Source organism: Nanorana parkeri, unplaced genomic scaffold, assembly GCF_000935625.1.
Source record: "Nanorana parkeri isolate BGI_ZX_2015 unplaced genomic scaffold, ASM93562v1 scaffold759, whole genome shotgun sequence".
Taxonomy (NCBI): Eukaryota; Metazoa; Chordata; class Amphibia; order Anura; family Dicroglossidae; genus Nanorana; species Nanorana parkeri.
Window position 1 is genome coordinate 383,312 of NW_017307027.1, and position 17,769 is coordinate 401,080.

Sequence of the window (17,769 nt, forward strand, 5' to 3'; positions counted from 1 at the left end):
TGGGGATTGTCACCAAACTAAATACCTGTCTGATATGATTGTTTAGCTCATGAGGTTTACACACCATGACAGTGAAGCAGCTATTCCACATTAGGCTTTCCTCATACTGTTTGTTTACATGCCTTATGCAATGCAGGCAAAATGTATGGACAATTCAAAATCCATTGTTTGCACCAGACTAGTTTCCCTTACTCTTTTGAGGATGCATTTTTCTTGTGTTGCCCTAGAATGTTCTGTACAAAGTTATTGTTCAAAACCACGGCAGGTTTCACAGTCTTTGGTAATACTGTTAACGTGTGAACAGAACTCAGTGAGAGAAAAGTGTCCCTCTTAGCACAGCAACTCTTATCCTGTTACCCAAATCCAGCATGACCTTACTTTTGATGTTCTGCTGATTATTCCTGATAGCACAGAGATGTTTTTATTGGTTTAATATTATATGCATTTTCTATTAAATGTTCATTTATGGGAATCACGTATAGCTGGGGTCTAGGATCCAGAGAGAACCGCAGGGACACAGATGCTGATTTGAAGAATAAAACAGGTACTTGCCGCCACCGGAAGGTGACCTCACTTTGGTACAGTTGTTACTTTAGAAGCATTGTATACCAGGCAAGATTCACTTAAAAGTGAACATAAACCTAAAGCCAAAAATGTAATATGGTAGCGTTCTTGTTTTTTTTTTTTTTTGTTTTTTTTTCTTCCCTTTATTGTCACCTGATAATCCTCCCAATAACATGCTTCCTGTCCTAGAGTAACAAAGCTCACTCACTGCACTGTATCTATGGAGAAGCTGTTATTTTCTCCTCTAGCTGCTTTCTTTTTTTAGACTACAAACACTTCCTCCTCATCTCTACTACATATGGAGGAAGTGTCTTGTAGTTAAAAGAGAACTATTGGGTAAGTGTTTTTCCCCTTAGTTCTCTTAAGGGTCACAGGAGGACATATACTAGCGTCCTCCTGTGACCCAAAGCTCAGTATATCGCGAGCTACAGCTCGCAGTATACTGAGACCGCCGCAGCCGGGACGGATCCCGACAATGCTGTCGAGATCCGCCAAGCTGCGTGAGTTACAGCTGGCTCTGCCTATCTAGAGACAGAAAAAACAGAGGGAGAAGCGCCGCAAACCAAAGGGGGGCTGAATTTTCAGCCCCTCTTTGGTTGCGGCGCTTCTCCCTCCGTTTTTTCTTTGCTTCTTCAATCAGTCGGACACCCCGGTCCGAAGGCCTCTGAAGCCGCTCACCTAATCAGCACACCCAGCATCATTTTCAACCCCCCTCAGTGAGCGCTGTATCCTTAGATTTTTTCCCCCCACATAGAGCCAGCTGTACTGGCCCCCTCCCCCGTCAGTTCCTCCAGTCATTGCTGGAGGATCAGAGAGGGGGGGGGAATCCCTGCAGGGAGCCTTGACTGACAGTCGCTGCTCTCTGCAGGTATACGTTCGCTCACTTCCCGATCTATTGAGCTGACGTGTGACAGTTTCATTGTCGCACGTCGGCTCGAACAATGAGGATGAGTGATTTTCACTTACCTCATAGTTCTCCATTTAACGAAAGAAAGCTGGGAAAGCTGAACATTAGTTGAGATGTCAGTTCAGTGCGCAGGATGTTGCAAAGACACCGGAATTCTGTCAAGATCAAAAGGTAGTAATTAAAGCCAAAGTTTGCTCTACCTCCTGAAAACGTGACTAACCTCAAACAGCTGCTTTATAAATACCTAAAATATATTTAGACAATTATCCTAACTGCAGCGCTGAAAACACAAAAACCTTAAAAGAGTGCTATGGGGTAACCTTTTTATCCCATAGTTCTCTTTAGGATCACGGGAGGACATATACTAACGTCCTCCTGTGACCCATTGCTCAGTATATATCGAGCTATATACTGAGAGCGTCACAGCCGTGATGGTTCTCGACAATACTGTCCAGGTCCACCCAGCTGGCTGATTGACAGCAGCCTCTGCCTATCTAGAGGCAGAGCCAGCTGTGCCCACCCCCTATCCCATCCATGCCTCCAGTCAGCACTGGAGGATCGGAGAGGGGGAATTCCTGCGGGGAGCGGTGACTGACAGTCCCCGCTCTCTGCAAGGATATTGTCGGAAAGTGAGTGAGTGACGGTATGTGTTAGCTCACTTCCCGATCAATAGAGCCGACCTATGACAGTTTAAGTGTCACACGTCGGGTCTAACTATGAGGATGAGTGTAAATCACTCACCTCATAGTTCTCCTTTTAAATAACCCACCGAAAATGATACTGTACAACACAGCGCCCAATAGAGGAGTATCTTCACATCAATGTAACGGAAGGGGGCTGCCGTCCTCAAGGCCACCAGGAAGCATCCTCACAACATGTAAAATAGACAAAAAGGGGGACAGCGCCCACTCCTAGTGTAAAAACTTTTTTTATTTAAATGGAGTACAATGATTATGCAAAAAGCTACTCACAATTTGGATGACAAATAGCATGCGGCTGTCAAAGGAGACCAGAATGCTGATGCGTGTTTCGGGGAAGTTTCCCACTTCCTCAGAGACCCACCGAAAATGGCTCATCCCCCCCTAAGTGCATGTGAACAATAAATGCGTCCAATAATCTAAACACAGTGAACAAAAGAACAAACCATTAATTTTCTAACCATTAATATTTCCACTTCAGTTATGATAGCCTCTTAGAGGCATCTTTGTTGGTGTCTCGCAAGGCAGTTATTCTCTGTCCTTATTGGAAGGGCACTTTAGCTATGTGCCTGGGGCATAGAGGATACATTTTAATCAGTTCAGCTCTCACACCTGTACATCTCCTATGGACCAGAGCAATTCTTACATTTCTGCTATAGGCCTTTTTATTCGACAATAATTTGTATCATTACTTTAGATAAAAAATTAAGATTTTTTTAGAACAAGGTTTTCTTTTGGCGATTTATGTCTTACAAAAAATATTTTTGTTATCGACCATTGAGGGAGACATTTTGCACACACAAAATTAGGGGAATTGATGAAAACTGGAGCAGACAATATCTGGAGCAGCTGTGCATGGCAACCAATCAGCTTCTTTTATTTTCAAATCATAACTGAACAAACTAAAGAGAAGCTGATTGGTTGCCATGCACAGCTGCTCCAGATTTTGTCCGCTCTAGTTTTGATAAATTCCCCAGATTGTGTCCTAGGAGGTAGCATGCTTTTCCTAACTATATATTATGTTTTCACCATTTTTTTCTTTCTTATTTTTTCCTGTCAGTTTATTTGGTACTCCTGTAAATGTTTTTTCTTTCAATTCAATAAAGAGGTTTCATATACTGCTTGAGTTGGCCTCTGTACGCAGTCATCTAGATTGGCTTTTTCCTTAGCAGTAGGTTTGGAGGTCCTACTTTAACCCTCCTGGACTAAAGATTGTGGGACTAGCCTGGGATGTGATATTTGGGCTCTGGGATCATCTAGTGGCACTTCCCAGACCTTTATGAGCCGTTTGCTGTAGATCACTCTTCACGTCCAGAGCTGTGGCACAGCGTTTGGTGTGACCCAGTCTATGAAGACTCACTTTGTGAGTAAGCACCTGGATACTGCCTGGAAGGGGATCTTTGGGCATTGAACTTTGCTGGTGGCGCTTTCCAGACCTTTGTGTACTGTTAGTTACCACAGTGTGCTCTCCAGCTCCAGTGATGTAGAACAGCCTCTGGTGTGACCCAGTATCTGAAGACTCACTCTATGAGTAAGCCTTTGGATATGGTGAAGACATCATGGTATGTAGCTCTTGGGCACTGAGCTCTGCATTGTGATGCTTTTCTTACCTTAGCATACTGTGTTAGTTAGCCTCTGGTGTGACCCAGTTTCTGAACCCTATTTGTGAGTAAGCCTATGATTGGGGCAAAGCTAATCTAATACATGTCCATCAAGGACTAAACTCTGCTTTGTGGCGCTTTCAATTCACTTGTGTTTTGTCAGTTACCCACTGACTTTTTGCTAGTTACAGAGCCATGGCTCAGTCTCTGGTTTGACCCAGTGTCTCATTATTTTTTATTATTATTATAATACAGGATTTTTATAGCACCAACAGTTTGCACAGCGCTTTACCATGTAAGGAAGACATTACAATACAATTCAAGATAAGATGGTAAGGAGTGCCCTGCCTGTGAGGGCATACAATCTAAAAAATCTTCTCCATGAGTTTAACTTTAAATGGGGCAAAGATAACGAATGTGTCCTTTGCGGGCTGCATTGTCACGCTGTCTTGTCCCTTGTGTACTGTGTCTGTTAGTTGCAAACCATTTTATAGTTCCAGAACAACGGCACATATTCTGGTCTCTGTAGGACTCACTCTGTAGGGAAGTCTCTTGCTGCTGTTAAGATATCTCGATATGTAACTCTCATACACCTTTTTTTTTTGTAACCTGCACAGCTTCATTCAGTGACCTTGTTGCTAATTACTCATTTAATTAGTAAGCAATTCAGGCTGCATTAGTGGGAAATACCTCACAATTTCAACAGTTAGGTGCCTTAAAAGGGGAACTCGGTGATGTCAGGGAGAGTGTGGTACATGCTTACTCCAGGATCCTTTCATGCCTTTTGGCTTTCTTCTTGCTGCTACTGCTGCTTAAAGTACATGGTGGATCAACTGGTCTCCGGTCTTGCTCCAATGCCTGCCTTCAGTGACTTGATCACCTCTAGTTGCCTACGACCCTTGCCAGCACCTTCTCCCCTGGTTTGTGAGTGTGCAGGGCATTGATTTTTTTTGGGTATAGTGGTCTACTGTGATTTGGTGCAACATATATCTGTTAAGACTCTCAGAGGACAATCCAACTGCAGCGGGTGACATCACGACTTATTCCTCTGCTGTTTCGGGAAGTGGTTCACCAGAATCCTAAAATGGAACTTATATTTTGGATCCTGGACCCCTGTTTCTATAGCATTGTCCTCGTTTAGCAGCTATTCTAGGTCTACTGCCTGTGTTTGCAATGCAGTGCTCTCTGTGTCTAGAGGGTCAGTATGCTGTACCATGTAAAGGGTCTTTTTCAGCTTATGTTAACACCTTCCCTGTATCATGAGTTCTAGAACAGTCCCTCTGTAAAGACTTGGATCTTTATTGTAGTCGGTCATGGCTTCTTTCTGATGATGATCAGAAACATTTTACTCTTGATAGGGAATTTCTTAGACAAACTGTACATATATTTTTGGACTCTCCAAGTATGGGAGAAAGTATTGTTACTGAAATAAAGTGTATACATTTTATCCTATATTTTGTCCTGTTTAAAATGACACTAAAATATTATTCTGGTACAAAGCATTGTAACATTATTTACAGAGTAAAAAAGGGTTTTGTTTTGTTTTTTTAATTTTATTTTACACTCGTTTATGTGATACTAAAAAAAGATAGAACAAAACAAAAACGAAAAAAACGTGTAAACGTGTAACATGTAAAAAAAACAACCGTCAGGAAAATAATAATTTAAAGGAAGAAGGGGAAGAAGGATTCATTCAGGGTTGATGCAATAAGGGTTTATAGCGGTTAAAGAAGAACTAATATTTTATTTAAAGAAAAACATTTTTTAATGTGCCAGATTGCTTTAACTGTCATCATCTGCAGAATTAAGCTAATTTCTTTGCTCTGCTGATGAATGAAACAGATGAAATACAAATTAACATTGTTAATTTTATATCTCTCAATCTCCAGCCTGAACAGTATGTATAAACACTTCGCCAGACAGTCTGCAGCTTCTATATCTGCCGTATTTACACAGCAACTTCTGGCTGTCATTTTGACAGCTGGGAATTGCTGGCAAGTGTTAGGGGGAGAAGCATCAAGAAAGAAGGACTGTTACTTTGTACTTCAATAAAGTTTAGCACGCCCAAGGTCCTCATCTGGTTAAGTAATGCCAACATTATTACCAAAAAAACAGGCCCATAGCAAAAATGTACAAATTGCTCCGGCCCATATGGGATATATAGGTGTGAGAGCTGAAGTGGTTAAAAAATATGGTACCAACAAGGTAAATTGTTTGTCATATGTATAGTTCTACATTAATGGCTTTAAATCCAGAGAAATGTATGGAATATTCCTTTTATGAATTTTCATTGCTTTTGGTGGGGAAATGTCAGCATTGATGCCTCTAGTGGTTGCATTCTGTCCTCCCTCCTCTGATTTAATGCTTTGTGTCAATTATTTACAGACCCTGCCTTACTGTGGAAGTTCCCGGAGGATTTCTCTGACCAGGTCAGTAACATCACAAGGAGGTTTGATTTTGTTAACATTAAAGCCCAAGTGAGCACTGCTGGATGTAATGATGTGTACAGACCTTCGCAACTTGCAAAATCTCAGGGCAGCCAGTCAGAGTGTAGTACATAACTGACTTTGTTTCTTTTTAAATTGCTGAATTTGACTTTGTTATAAAATTGTGTCACCAGCAAAATCCATGGCAAAATAATTAGAATAAACCGTTCCAAGGAATGAAGCTTAAGTGCGGGAGCCCATAGCAGCATTCACTGATGTCAGATTAAGATGGATTTTAAATGATCGCTACGGGTACTGAACTTTGCACTTTTTTATTAAATGAGGCTGAAAGGGTCATTTCTTTCCACCTGTGTATCTGTATTTTTTTTTTAAATCCCACTATTAAAAGAAGATTTAAAACAGATATTATAATCACTAAATATAATCTGTTAATCTATTAATTTCTTGTACTGTTGTAATCAGAGAGCAAGTGCAAGCCACAAACCCAGCAACCACACAGATATTTGCAAAACTGTAGACTGGAACCTATGAAATGTCAGGACTTCATGTTAAATATTCTATTTTGATAACTATTTATTTCACCAAACAATGAAAAGCAATTGCACTTGTGTTCAGTTCACACTTCTTTGCCGCTCCAGACCAGTGCAATGCCCATAGGTGATGTTCCATGTGGGAGAGGGGTCACGTTGCTAGCCCTGTGCAAATTTTAGATTTCATAAAGTGTAAACTTGCACAGAGGGATCAGTTTTGTTCAGGAACTGACACACACACTCACACTCGTACATATTCAGTATGTGTCTATTTAAGATCAATAAGGGACAATGAGAGGTGTAATTTATTTTTGTGCTTTTATTTTTATCAGTTCACTTCATTTGCATAGCCTTCCTGAAAATAGATTTTTAAGCCAATCTCTGGGCTGGCCCCCTTCTTTCCCCCTTGAGGCTCCTACCAATAGTATCTTGTGCTTTTTTTGCCTTTTTCCCTAAGTCTTCTGGCTGTCCTCTTCCTCTTTGATCTTTTGCCGGTAGTCCTGGATGATGTAGCAACAACAATGCCACTCTCTGCATTTATACACTGAGTACAATGCACAGTGCGCAAGGGACAAGGCTATGGCATCCTGCACTTAGTCTTACCTCAGTGTTCTGGGTTAAATGACACTGTGGCAAAGAAGAGTTACTGCCAGGATCAGCCAGTATTGCATCCAGAGCTGCTCCCTGGGGGTATTTAACAAAAAAAAGTCCAGAGTTTCGCTTTAAGGTCAATTAAATCATAGGGACACTGTCATCACCCCAAAAAATCTACATAGGAGGTCTTTGCAAAGAGATATCATACTTACCCTGCGATCACTGGAATCACTGCAGCCTCTATGGACTCTCCAACATTCATCACTTCTGAGAGTGTTGGATGGCTGTGTTTCTTATTAGTCGTGAGAAGTTCTGAAGGATTTTTCTCAAAGTAAATCTGAAGCCAAAACGTTTTTTATTTTTATTTTTGAATAGGTAATGGTAAAAATGGTAGAAATCCCTTTGTAAAGCATTGTCACATCAACAAGTGTACCCATTTGAAGATTTGCCGCCCTTTCCTGTTTTGGTGGCAACTCAAAATTGTGGATTTTCCGACAGGGTTTGTTCACACCAATGCCGTGCATTAATTGCATGGTTCAGTGCGATTAGCGCATGGGACCGCAGAGCGCACATACCATGCATTACAATCCATCAGGTGTTTTGCATTGCCATTCATTTAAATGGCACCACAAATGCACCTCCTGGCCGCAATGCACTCGACCAGGCTGTGGCGCAGTGTCAGTCCTGGTGACCGTGGGCACCAGTACAAATAGAGTATATGTCCCTAATGGGGACAAAGACGCAAACTCCACAGAGGATATAGCCCCTCACTGCTATACCCAAACTTAAAGGAGAACTATGGGGTCAGTGTTTTTCCCCATAGTTCTCCTTTTAAATAAATAAAAATACTCCATTTTGGATACACTTTCCTTTTGGATACACTTTAAATACTGTATAATAAACAGCTGGTCATTACAAATAAGAGTTAATCTCCCTAACAGGGACACAAAAAGAAACTGCACAGAGGATCTAACCCCTCACTACGGTACGCAAAACTAAATAAAAAATAAAAATACAATTTTTGTCTTTTATATACTAATTATATATAGTAAGCAGCTGGTCAGAATAGTTGTGTACATAGGTGAAACTGTAATAATAAGTTGTGTTAGGGTCACCATATACATCTGATCATGCAAACTTTGCACTGAAACTATGTATTATGAGGACCTACCTAATCTATCTAATTAGGGCTTCTTCACACCAGGTCCAATGTGGTGCGTTTTTCTGCTCACCACTGCACGTGTATGATGTATACAGGAAACGCAGAAATTGATTGTTTCCTATGTGCCCTGTACATACTGTGCATGAGAGGTGGTGTGCAGAAAAACGCAGCTTAGCTGACATGGTGTGAATCTGTATACAATCACGCAGGGCCTTCTACTACAGTTTTTGGTAGATCAAAAGACGTTTGTGCATAAAGATTGTAATGTGTGTGGTAAGTTTAAAACATATACAGGGGGGAAAATGGCTCTGTGCTGTTGTGCAGTTAGTAAATGTTTCAGAATCGCGAGTCTGTTTTTTAGTACCCGTCAGAGTACCAGGTCTGCGTACCGTCGAATTCACCTGCTTTGTTGACTGTGGCACGTGTGACATCTGTATTGAAGACACACGGGTCTTTACCACTTAATCTGGGGTTAATGGATACATCTGTATTGGTCTTTAAGGGGTAATCCTGTTACCTAGTTTTCATCTTAATTTCTTGAAAGTGAAGTGTTTGTGGATACTTTGATTGCCGAGATGATTACATTATCAGACAAAGTCACTGTGTTTAAATAGTTCTAATAACTGGTGGCTTAGTCCTTGCCACAGAATAATACAATGTCCTGGCATTGATTATCATGGTCGCCACTTTATCATCGAAGTAGACAGAATCAAGAAAAACGATTTCTATTTTTTAATGGATAGTTTTATATTTGATTCACAATTATGGATGTGTTAGAAGTAATCTTGTAAGGTCACTGTTTGTGGTGCAGTTAATTGTGTGTAATCCATTCAGAATCCCTTGTTAGTAAATAGTCTTTGTTGTATCGAAGGGTTAAAAGATCAGGTCGGGGATTAGGAGGAAGAAATGGCTTCTCTTTTGCTGGAAGGATATTTTTTGGACGTCTAACCAGCATATGGCACCAGCCAGGAATCCCCCCTCCCCAAACAGGCTCTTTTGGCTGCCAAGGCCCTTTTGTTTGAGGCCCATTGTTACCAGGACTTATTGACAGTTGTAGAACGCAGCTCAAGACACGAGGGACATCTCCCACCTCGGGGAGAGGCACAAGCATGGATTATGGAAATATGAATTGATCTTTAAGAGAAGGGCCCTCCTCTGTTCTGCAGAAATACAATGAAGTGGGGGAGAGGGGCTGTAACACAATGTGAACACTAAGAATGGGCTAGGAGCTCGCCCTTCCCAGCTGTTGGCAAAAAAAAAAAGATACTGCGTTTGTACATCTTAGGGACTTGTGAAAATGCAGAGGATAATGAAGCTACTTGTTAGACATATTTTGAAATAATGTATGCAGCAGTGTTTAATCCCCTTACATCCAGGCAATGCTTTAATAATGCAGAGGATGTTACCAGCAGGACTCAAGATAGTCTGACAATCTTACTTGTGGGAAAAGAAGCTAATGTATGTGGGATTGACTGTTGTGCATGTGTATAGATGAATGGATATTTTAATAATTTTACTTTTTATTGACGCAAAATATATCAGGTCTGAAGCAGAATCATTGTTCTGCGACACCATTGTTAATTAACACGTGTTTTCTTTTGTTGTTGTTCTCTATAACACTCCTTTCCTTATTTCTCTTTATCTTAATACTCCAATCCATTTTACTATTGTTTTTCTGCATACATTTTTTTCATGCACAACTGTTCTCTTTCCCCCACCCATCATCCTCTGTTGTGCAAAATCTTAGCTCTGTGATTTTTTTTTTTTTTGGTCGGTATGACACATCCCCAGTTATTATTTGTATTTTTTCCTCTTTCCTTTTTCATTCTACCTTATAATTAATACGCTGGGCATCTGTAGCTGTTCGTGGAAGCTGTACATAGCACATCTTACATCTTCCTGCACATTACATCTTCCTACACCAGTCACAATGCACTAGGCAAAACAAGGCATAGCGTTTAAGAGTCAGAGCTTCAGCAGTGGGGACTCGGGACTTGGACATGGGCGGATAAATGAATTGTCATGTGAACTACACAGTTGACCTTATATTAATAAAGTGTCGTAGGCACTTCATTCATGTATATGTGACTGCTGTAACTTGGGATGTCCTCATAGCGATACTAATATCAGTATCTGTGCCAATACCGGGTATTTGGGCGCCCAAATGCTCCTGAGGCCCATCCCAATACCAGAACATCTGCTATCAGGAAGCCGGGTGGCGAGTCATTACACTCCGCCCAGCTTCCTGATTGGCCGGGAAACTGGCTCCATGCTCCCTTGTCACCAGGCACCATTGAGCCGACTTTCTGTCCAATCAGGAAGCTGGGTGGCAAGTCATTACCCTACCCCCGGCTTCCTCTGGGCCAGAAAGCCAGCTCCATGCTTTCTCGTCACCTGGTCACAAGGTAGAAATCTGGCCGGAAAGCCAGCTCATCAGGAAGCCGTGCACCATGTAATGACTTGCCGCCCAGGCTCCTGATTCGTTAGGAAGCTGGCCAATCAGGAAGCTAGGCGGTGAGTCATTGGAGACTGCTTCTTGGCAAATCAGGAAGTCGAGTCATTACACGCCGCCCGGCTTCCTTAATAGGACTTTTGGTATCGTTATTCGGTATCAGCGATTACTGGAATAAAGAATATCGGTACTCGTACCAGATACCGAAAAAACGGTATCTGTGCATTTCTAGCTGTAACCTGTTTTATTAAAATTTTGAGATAGAAGATCTGACCGTTTGCTTTATCAGGCTAATAATTATTAACTATAAAATGGGCAATTGCACCAAGAAAATTAACACAAACGTACAGCGTGATAATACAGCAATGACTTTCTTGCACTTATTTCGTTATTTTAACAATGAAGATTACATTTTGAATGTTGGTGTAAAGAATGCCAAGCTTCCAGGTTTAAAAGTAAAGTGTAGTGTATTAGGTGAACAATAATTCTATGTTATTATTGTAGTGTTTGCCTTAACTAATCAAAGCCTAGGGCAGTGGTGGCGAACCTTGGCACTCCAGCTGTGCCAAAACTACAAATCCCAAGATGCATCTGCCTCTGAGAGTTATGTCTGTGGCTGTCAGAGCCTTGCAATGCCTCATGGGACTAGTAGTTGCAAAACAGCTGGAGTGCCAAGGTTCGCCATCACTGGCCTAGGGCATACCTTGTACATCCCAGTCCTCCCCTGCTGGCCACTTGCCTGTGGCTGTAAATGTTGGGCCCATTGTCAGTTTGACAGCTGAAGTCCTAATTTGTGTAGCAGAGCTGCTATGAGTTGCTCTTTCGGCTTGATTGCTGGAACAGTTATTACTGTTTCAGTCATTGTTTACTGGAATGGTTGTTAGTGTTACAAATTGTTTAAATGGATACAAAAATGGATAAATTGTAGTTAACTGCATCCATTACAAGCAGCTATTTGCAATGTGTCCTCTTTTCTTTCCTCCCTCCTCAAAAGGAGTTCTAAGAAATTTTGAGGGCTAGTTCACACCAAGCGCGTTCCAGGAGCAGAGCAGTTACAGACCGGATCAAAACGGCGTCCAATGTATTCCAATGGTATTTTGGGCTCTAGTTCACACCGCAGCGTTCAGTTCCAGAGCATGTAAAAAAACTACAGCAAGCCATATTTGACCTGCACTAGAACGCTTTGGAACGCATGCGAATGCATCAAAAACGCATGTAAACACACTGAAAGCACATTTTAATTATTTTTATACAAAAACGGCCCTGAACGCGACAAAAAACGCAGCAAAACACACTGCACCGCATGTGCAGAAACTCATGCAGCTCTGGTCTGCATTTGGTGTGAACAAGCCCTGAAAGTAGGATCAAGAGTTTTTATTGACAAGTCTTTCCTGCTTTAACACCTGGTTAACTTCTTGGTATTCCTATCTAGCCCTAAATAAGTCAATCTCTCTTTTCCAATTCTTTTTTTCCAGAATATATATTTATATATACAGTAATACCTTGATTTACGAGCATAATTCGTTCCGGAAGCATGCTTGTAATCCAAAGCGCTTGTATATCAAAGCGAGTTTCCCCATAGGAAATAATGGAAATTCAGATGATTCGTTCCACAACCCAAAAATATTCATATAAAAATTATTATAATACTGTACAAAATATAAAGAAAAATAAAACAATTTCCGGTTACCTTCGTGGCTGGTGTGAGGGGGACGAGAGAGAGGACGATTATTGTGTAGGACGACTTTCACTATCACTAACGGAATCACTGCTATCTCTTGGCTCAACGGAATCTTTTTCATTTCGTGAAACCTTAACAAGGAATCTATTCAATGTGACATTGCATTGTCGTTAAACAGACTCATCGCTCGCACTGCTACAGCCTTATTCGGGTGGTGCTTTTCTACAAAATTTTGCTCTTATTGCAAGACATTGCTTGTATATCAAGGCAACATTTTTCAGAAATGTTTGCTTGTCTTGCAAAACGCTCTCAAACCAAGTTACTTGTAAACCAAGGTATTACTGTATATTCATTTTCTTAAATTCCACAGATCTATACAATCACAATTTGAAAATCGATAGATTTAAACAAGCAATTAAAATAACACATACAACAGTCATATTCACTCCATCTTTACATTTCCTTCTTATTTCCTTCCCGATTTATTCTTAGCAAAAAATCTTGCACCAGGGCCTATTGTTCCATAGGTCCGCCACTGCTCAGATCAGAGGTTTTTTTCTGCTGAAATCATTTAAAAGCTCAAGGATACTATTGTGATCTGTGTCCAGACTGCTGTAGGGTCTCTAACCTGGGTTCCCTTAACCCCTTCGTGACTGACGTACAGTGTACGTCGCCAGCATCAGGGCTGTTTAAACAGACTCTGTTTAAACTTGTAAAGCCGACTGTCGGCGTTACAACAGAAGCGATTCTGGCGACTTACCTGTCGCCAGATCGCTTCTGTGTCCCGTAGAAGGGGCCGCCCCCTGCTGGACACCGCCGCCGTGCTTCCTGGGCTCCGTTGCCCCTCCTACGGGCCCGGCTTCCTTGGTGTCCGCGACAATGTTTTAAAAGTCCCCTGCCCCCGTGAGCTCGCGCGTCGCCACGTAAACATGCGTCGGGTGCGCCTGGGTATCACCGTGCACGCCGGAGTGAGAGCAATAATTCTAAGGCCAGTATTTTGGGGTACTGCAGTTTTTCGCCGTTTCACGGACGCACGCAATTTGTAACCTGGGCATGTTGGGTATCGTTTTACTCGTTGTAACCTCATCTTTTTTCTTTCATTAAAAAAATTGATATTTTGTTGTGTTTTGGGGCATTTAATTAAATTTTTCACTAATTGTTGGGGTTTAATAAGGAGTTGCGCAACATAAAAATTTGCAACTACCACCATTTTATTCTATAGTGTCTTGGCATTCAGAAAATATATAATGTTTGGGGGTTTTAAGTCATTTTCAGGCCTAAAATGTGGAATATACCATGGGTGCAAAAAATGAAAAAAAGGCCTCAGTCATGAAGAGGTTAAAGAAGAACTCTTGCAAATGACAAATTAATCTTTGCAGTGGGGCTACACCCCACACCGCAAGGGTTAAGTGATCCTTTTGGTCTAGGGTTTAAAATAAAAAGATATGCTAACCCAACCCTTAGGCCCACCTGGCTGCTAGACCTCAGCCTCTCCCCCCCTCTGCTCCAGCGATCTAATGACCCATGAATCTGAGCAGAGGGTGAGAGAGAGGCTGCTGGGACCAGTCTGGCAATCAGGCGAATTTGAGGATTTGGTGAGTATAGTTTTTTTTATTTTTTTATTTAAGACCCTAGACCAAAATGAGCACTTAACCCTTGCAGTACGGAGGTAGCCCCACTGCAAGGGTTAATTTGTAATTTGCCCGGAGTTCTTCTTTAAAATGCCCAAACCTGCTAAGACCTTTACACTCACTCTTAGAACCTATTTTGTATGTTACCTGTTTTGTAAAATTTGGGGAAAAAAATGCTTTGCCCAGAAAAATCCCATAAAGCAGTGGTTCCTTAAAAAGCAGACGGTCCTTGTCATGGGCACAGCCATATCTTGCCTTAACAGTTCCTCTTGAGGACAATCCTGTTTTCAAGGACCCAGTGCACAAGAGGTTAAAAGCCCTCTTTAAGGTTTTGTTCACCCCAACTGGTCCACCCTTGCAACCTGCTGTTGCTTCAGTGGCAGATCTCTAGACCCTTGTTGTCTCGGCTAAGTGCATGGGCCAAGATCCTGACTGCCTTTTAAGGGATCCATCTGCCCACCACCGCCACTTATAGCTCTCATCTGTAACTAAACACTACTGTGTAGACAGATTAGCTGATGTGATTTGCCAGATATCCAGGATGAGCCACCTGTCCATTAACATGTGAAGGGTCCTCTGGCTTTAATGCTGGTTGGTGGAACTCCTGTCCAAGAGTTGTCTCAAGAGGATGCCCTTCGGGGGCTTTGGCAACTCCTTGAACATGTACATGAAGGAGGTCACTGGAGGTAAGAGTACTCGCCTGCCACAGAGAAAAAAGGTTAGTGCTTCTGCAGGTAAGCCTTCGGTTCCTAAAGCATAGTTCCGTCAGAAGATGTGGACCCCCTGTCAAGTCCAGGAAGACTACCGATCCTTTGTCCTGTACTGAATTATACAATTAGGAAAATAGGGTTTTTGACTTACCTGTAAAATCCTTTTCTTTCAGTATAGTACAGGACACGGGTCCCTCCCCTCTGTTCCTTATAATCTCCCTATTGTTTGCTACACAACTCAGGCCTCCTGGGAGTTGGAGGGGTTATGTAGGGGATACCCCTGCAGTTTGTTTGCCAGTGTCCAATCACCTCAGGACCCACATTTGTCCTTGGTCATTAAGTCGTGACCCAAGTGCACTGCAAAGGAATGCAAGCCATTGCAGTACCGTGCATTCGGGTGCAGGTGATCGGACTGTGGGTGGGAGGTGCATTTGGGGTGTCACTCAAATTAATGGCAGTACAGCACACCAGAACGTGCAATAGGTGCGATTGCGTGGCACAGTGCATTAATCGCATAGGACTGTGCGATTAACGCACTGCACTAGTGTGAAAGGACCCTCAACAACACTGACAGACACACACAACCACAGACACAATCGCACTCACTCAGACAGTCTCACGTACACACACACACACACCAAAAAAAAAATTATAAATGTTTTTTCTTTTTTTCGATCCACCCAGTCTCCCTGCCTTATGAGAACTGGAGTGGATCCTCAGCTTGGGGTCAAGTGTTTGCTGCTGTGCTGTGACAGAGCTCCAGCCATTTGAACATTGTTTGCAGAGCTCCCTTGCGTGCACTGTAGAGGTGCCAGGAGCCAGAATGTGACATCAGTCCAGTCGAGGCACCTCTACAGGGCATGTGAGGTAGCTGTAAGCAATGAATGTATGGATTGAGCTCCCTTATGGCCATACTTCATATTTTGAATGGCTGCTCGGCGCAAGAACTGACGGTGCTGCGCTAAAGGGAGGCTGAGGAGTCTCTCACCTAGAAAAGTGGAAGGCATGTGGAGACCACTGAACATGGGGTCGCGACCCACCAGTTGAGAACCAAGGATATAAACCATGGCTAAGACTATAGATCCTGTGTCCTGTACTGTACTCCAAGAAATGGATTTTACAGATAAATCAAAAATCCTATTTTAATTTTCACATTTTACATATTTGCTCTTATATTTTTGCTATATATTATATTTGCTAATATGGTAAATGTAGAGATTTGAAGATTAGCTGGTAGAGGAGAATTATCATCTGTAATCCCTATTTTTCCCCCTCCAACTGTTGGGATATGCGATCACTCATGCAGGGAGTTCATTGTTTTTACTGAGTCATCCAATTGATAGACTTGTGTTAAGAGAAGCAGCATTACAGCACAACCCATGTGTAGCGCTGCAAAGACTACATTCCCTTTAAGAGGAAAACAAAAAAATGACTGGTTTCCTACTTCCTTGTTGAAGTGTGTCTTTTATGATAAGCTGTACACTTAGATTTTGCATACAATTGTGCTTTTCTGATGACCATTGCTATTCCAAATAGTCTGCTTGCAATTGCTGAGATTTTGACTTCAGTCAGACGTAATACACAATCAAAGCTGCAGTTATTTTCCCCATCCTCAACAACTTTTATCTGTGTTGCAAGCAGATAGTTTAATAATTGTAATAATAATCAGTAGTAATACCTCCCATTCTAATGCAGCTGTAATAACACCAAGACATTTCTAACCTTTAGTTACACAGCCTGTGGAGTTTGAGCTCCACAGAAGGTTACAGTAAATATTTTTTGTCTCAAATTGTTAAAGGCGATGTTTTTACATTAAGCACATTACAAAAAGCATCTGAAATTGGGTGCATTGTGTACCTTCGCTTTGCTGATCTCTTATCACATCCTCCAAGACTAGAGCTGTACAGACATTTGCACTTGCTCAAAAATGTAATTGTTGCTACACAGGCATTATGTCAAACATGTCTGCCTTTGTTCATCTCCGTTACATGGGGGATGGCGAGTTTAGTAGCTTACATCAGTGGTCCCCAACCCCCGGGCCGTGGACCAGTACCAGTCCGTGGATTAAATGGTACCGGGCCGCCCAAGGAACATTAACAGGGCATTTTGACAGGTACTTGTCAAAATACCCCGATACAAAGCCCCGAAGCTTGCGTGTTTTTTTAGTACTTACCATGCCGCGTCGCACCGAGCATTGCGTCACTGCTGCTCCGGTGGGCGGCGCTCGCGTGTGAGGAAAATCCCTGTGCCTGAGTCCACGGGGCTGGTTTAAGGGAGACTGATCCGCTGTCAGCGTGTAGACCAATCAGATAACAGGGGCGTGTCAGTCACAAGTTCCAGCGCCGCCGCCTCCCTGCAGTCCGGTTGGAGTTCTTGTGTGCGCGCTCTCACACCGCCCGGCAATGGGGAGTTTGACACGGCAGCTGGCTGTTGGTCGGAAACGCTGTGCAGAGGGGGCTGAGCTCAGCTGTGGGGCGCAGAGAGGTGCAGCTCACCCACCTGGAGTGGAACAATGAGGGTGAGTGCGACCTAAACACGTGACCTGGAAGCGGGGGGAGGGGCTTATAAAGTGATCTCTGTCCTTAGTTGCTGTGTTTTTGTTGACAATCAATTAACTGCCTCCTGTCACATGACTGTCACTCTTCCTATGGCTGTCACATGACCGTCATGACCGGTTTTTTTTTACTTACCGCGCCGGGCGGCGCCTCACTGCTGCTCTGTTAAATCACTTTATATTCATTTTTTGGTGTAACTGTATTTTATTTTGAAGGCATGTTTAAATACAATTAAAT

General features: G+C 42.4%; 1 protein-coding gene across 1 annotated transcript in view; it reads left to right on the forward strand.

Annotated features, from left to right (window-relative positions):
* DENND1B (DENN domain containing 1B) overlaps positions 1-17,769 on the forward strand; it is a 191,639-nt gene that overhangs the window by 53,612 nt on the left and 120,258 nt on the right. The window contains exon 3 of the mRNA XM_018564545.1: positions 6,156-6,199. Within this exon, the coding sequence (XP_018420047.1) occupies positions 6,156-6,199 (44 nt within the window). The remainder of the gene's footprint in view (positions 1-6,155; positions 6,200-17,769) is intronic.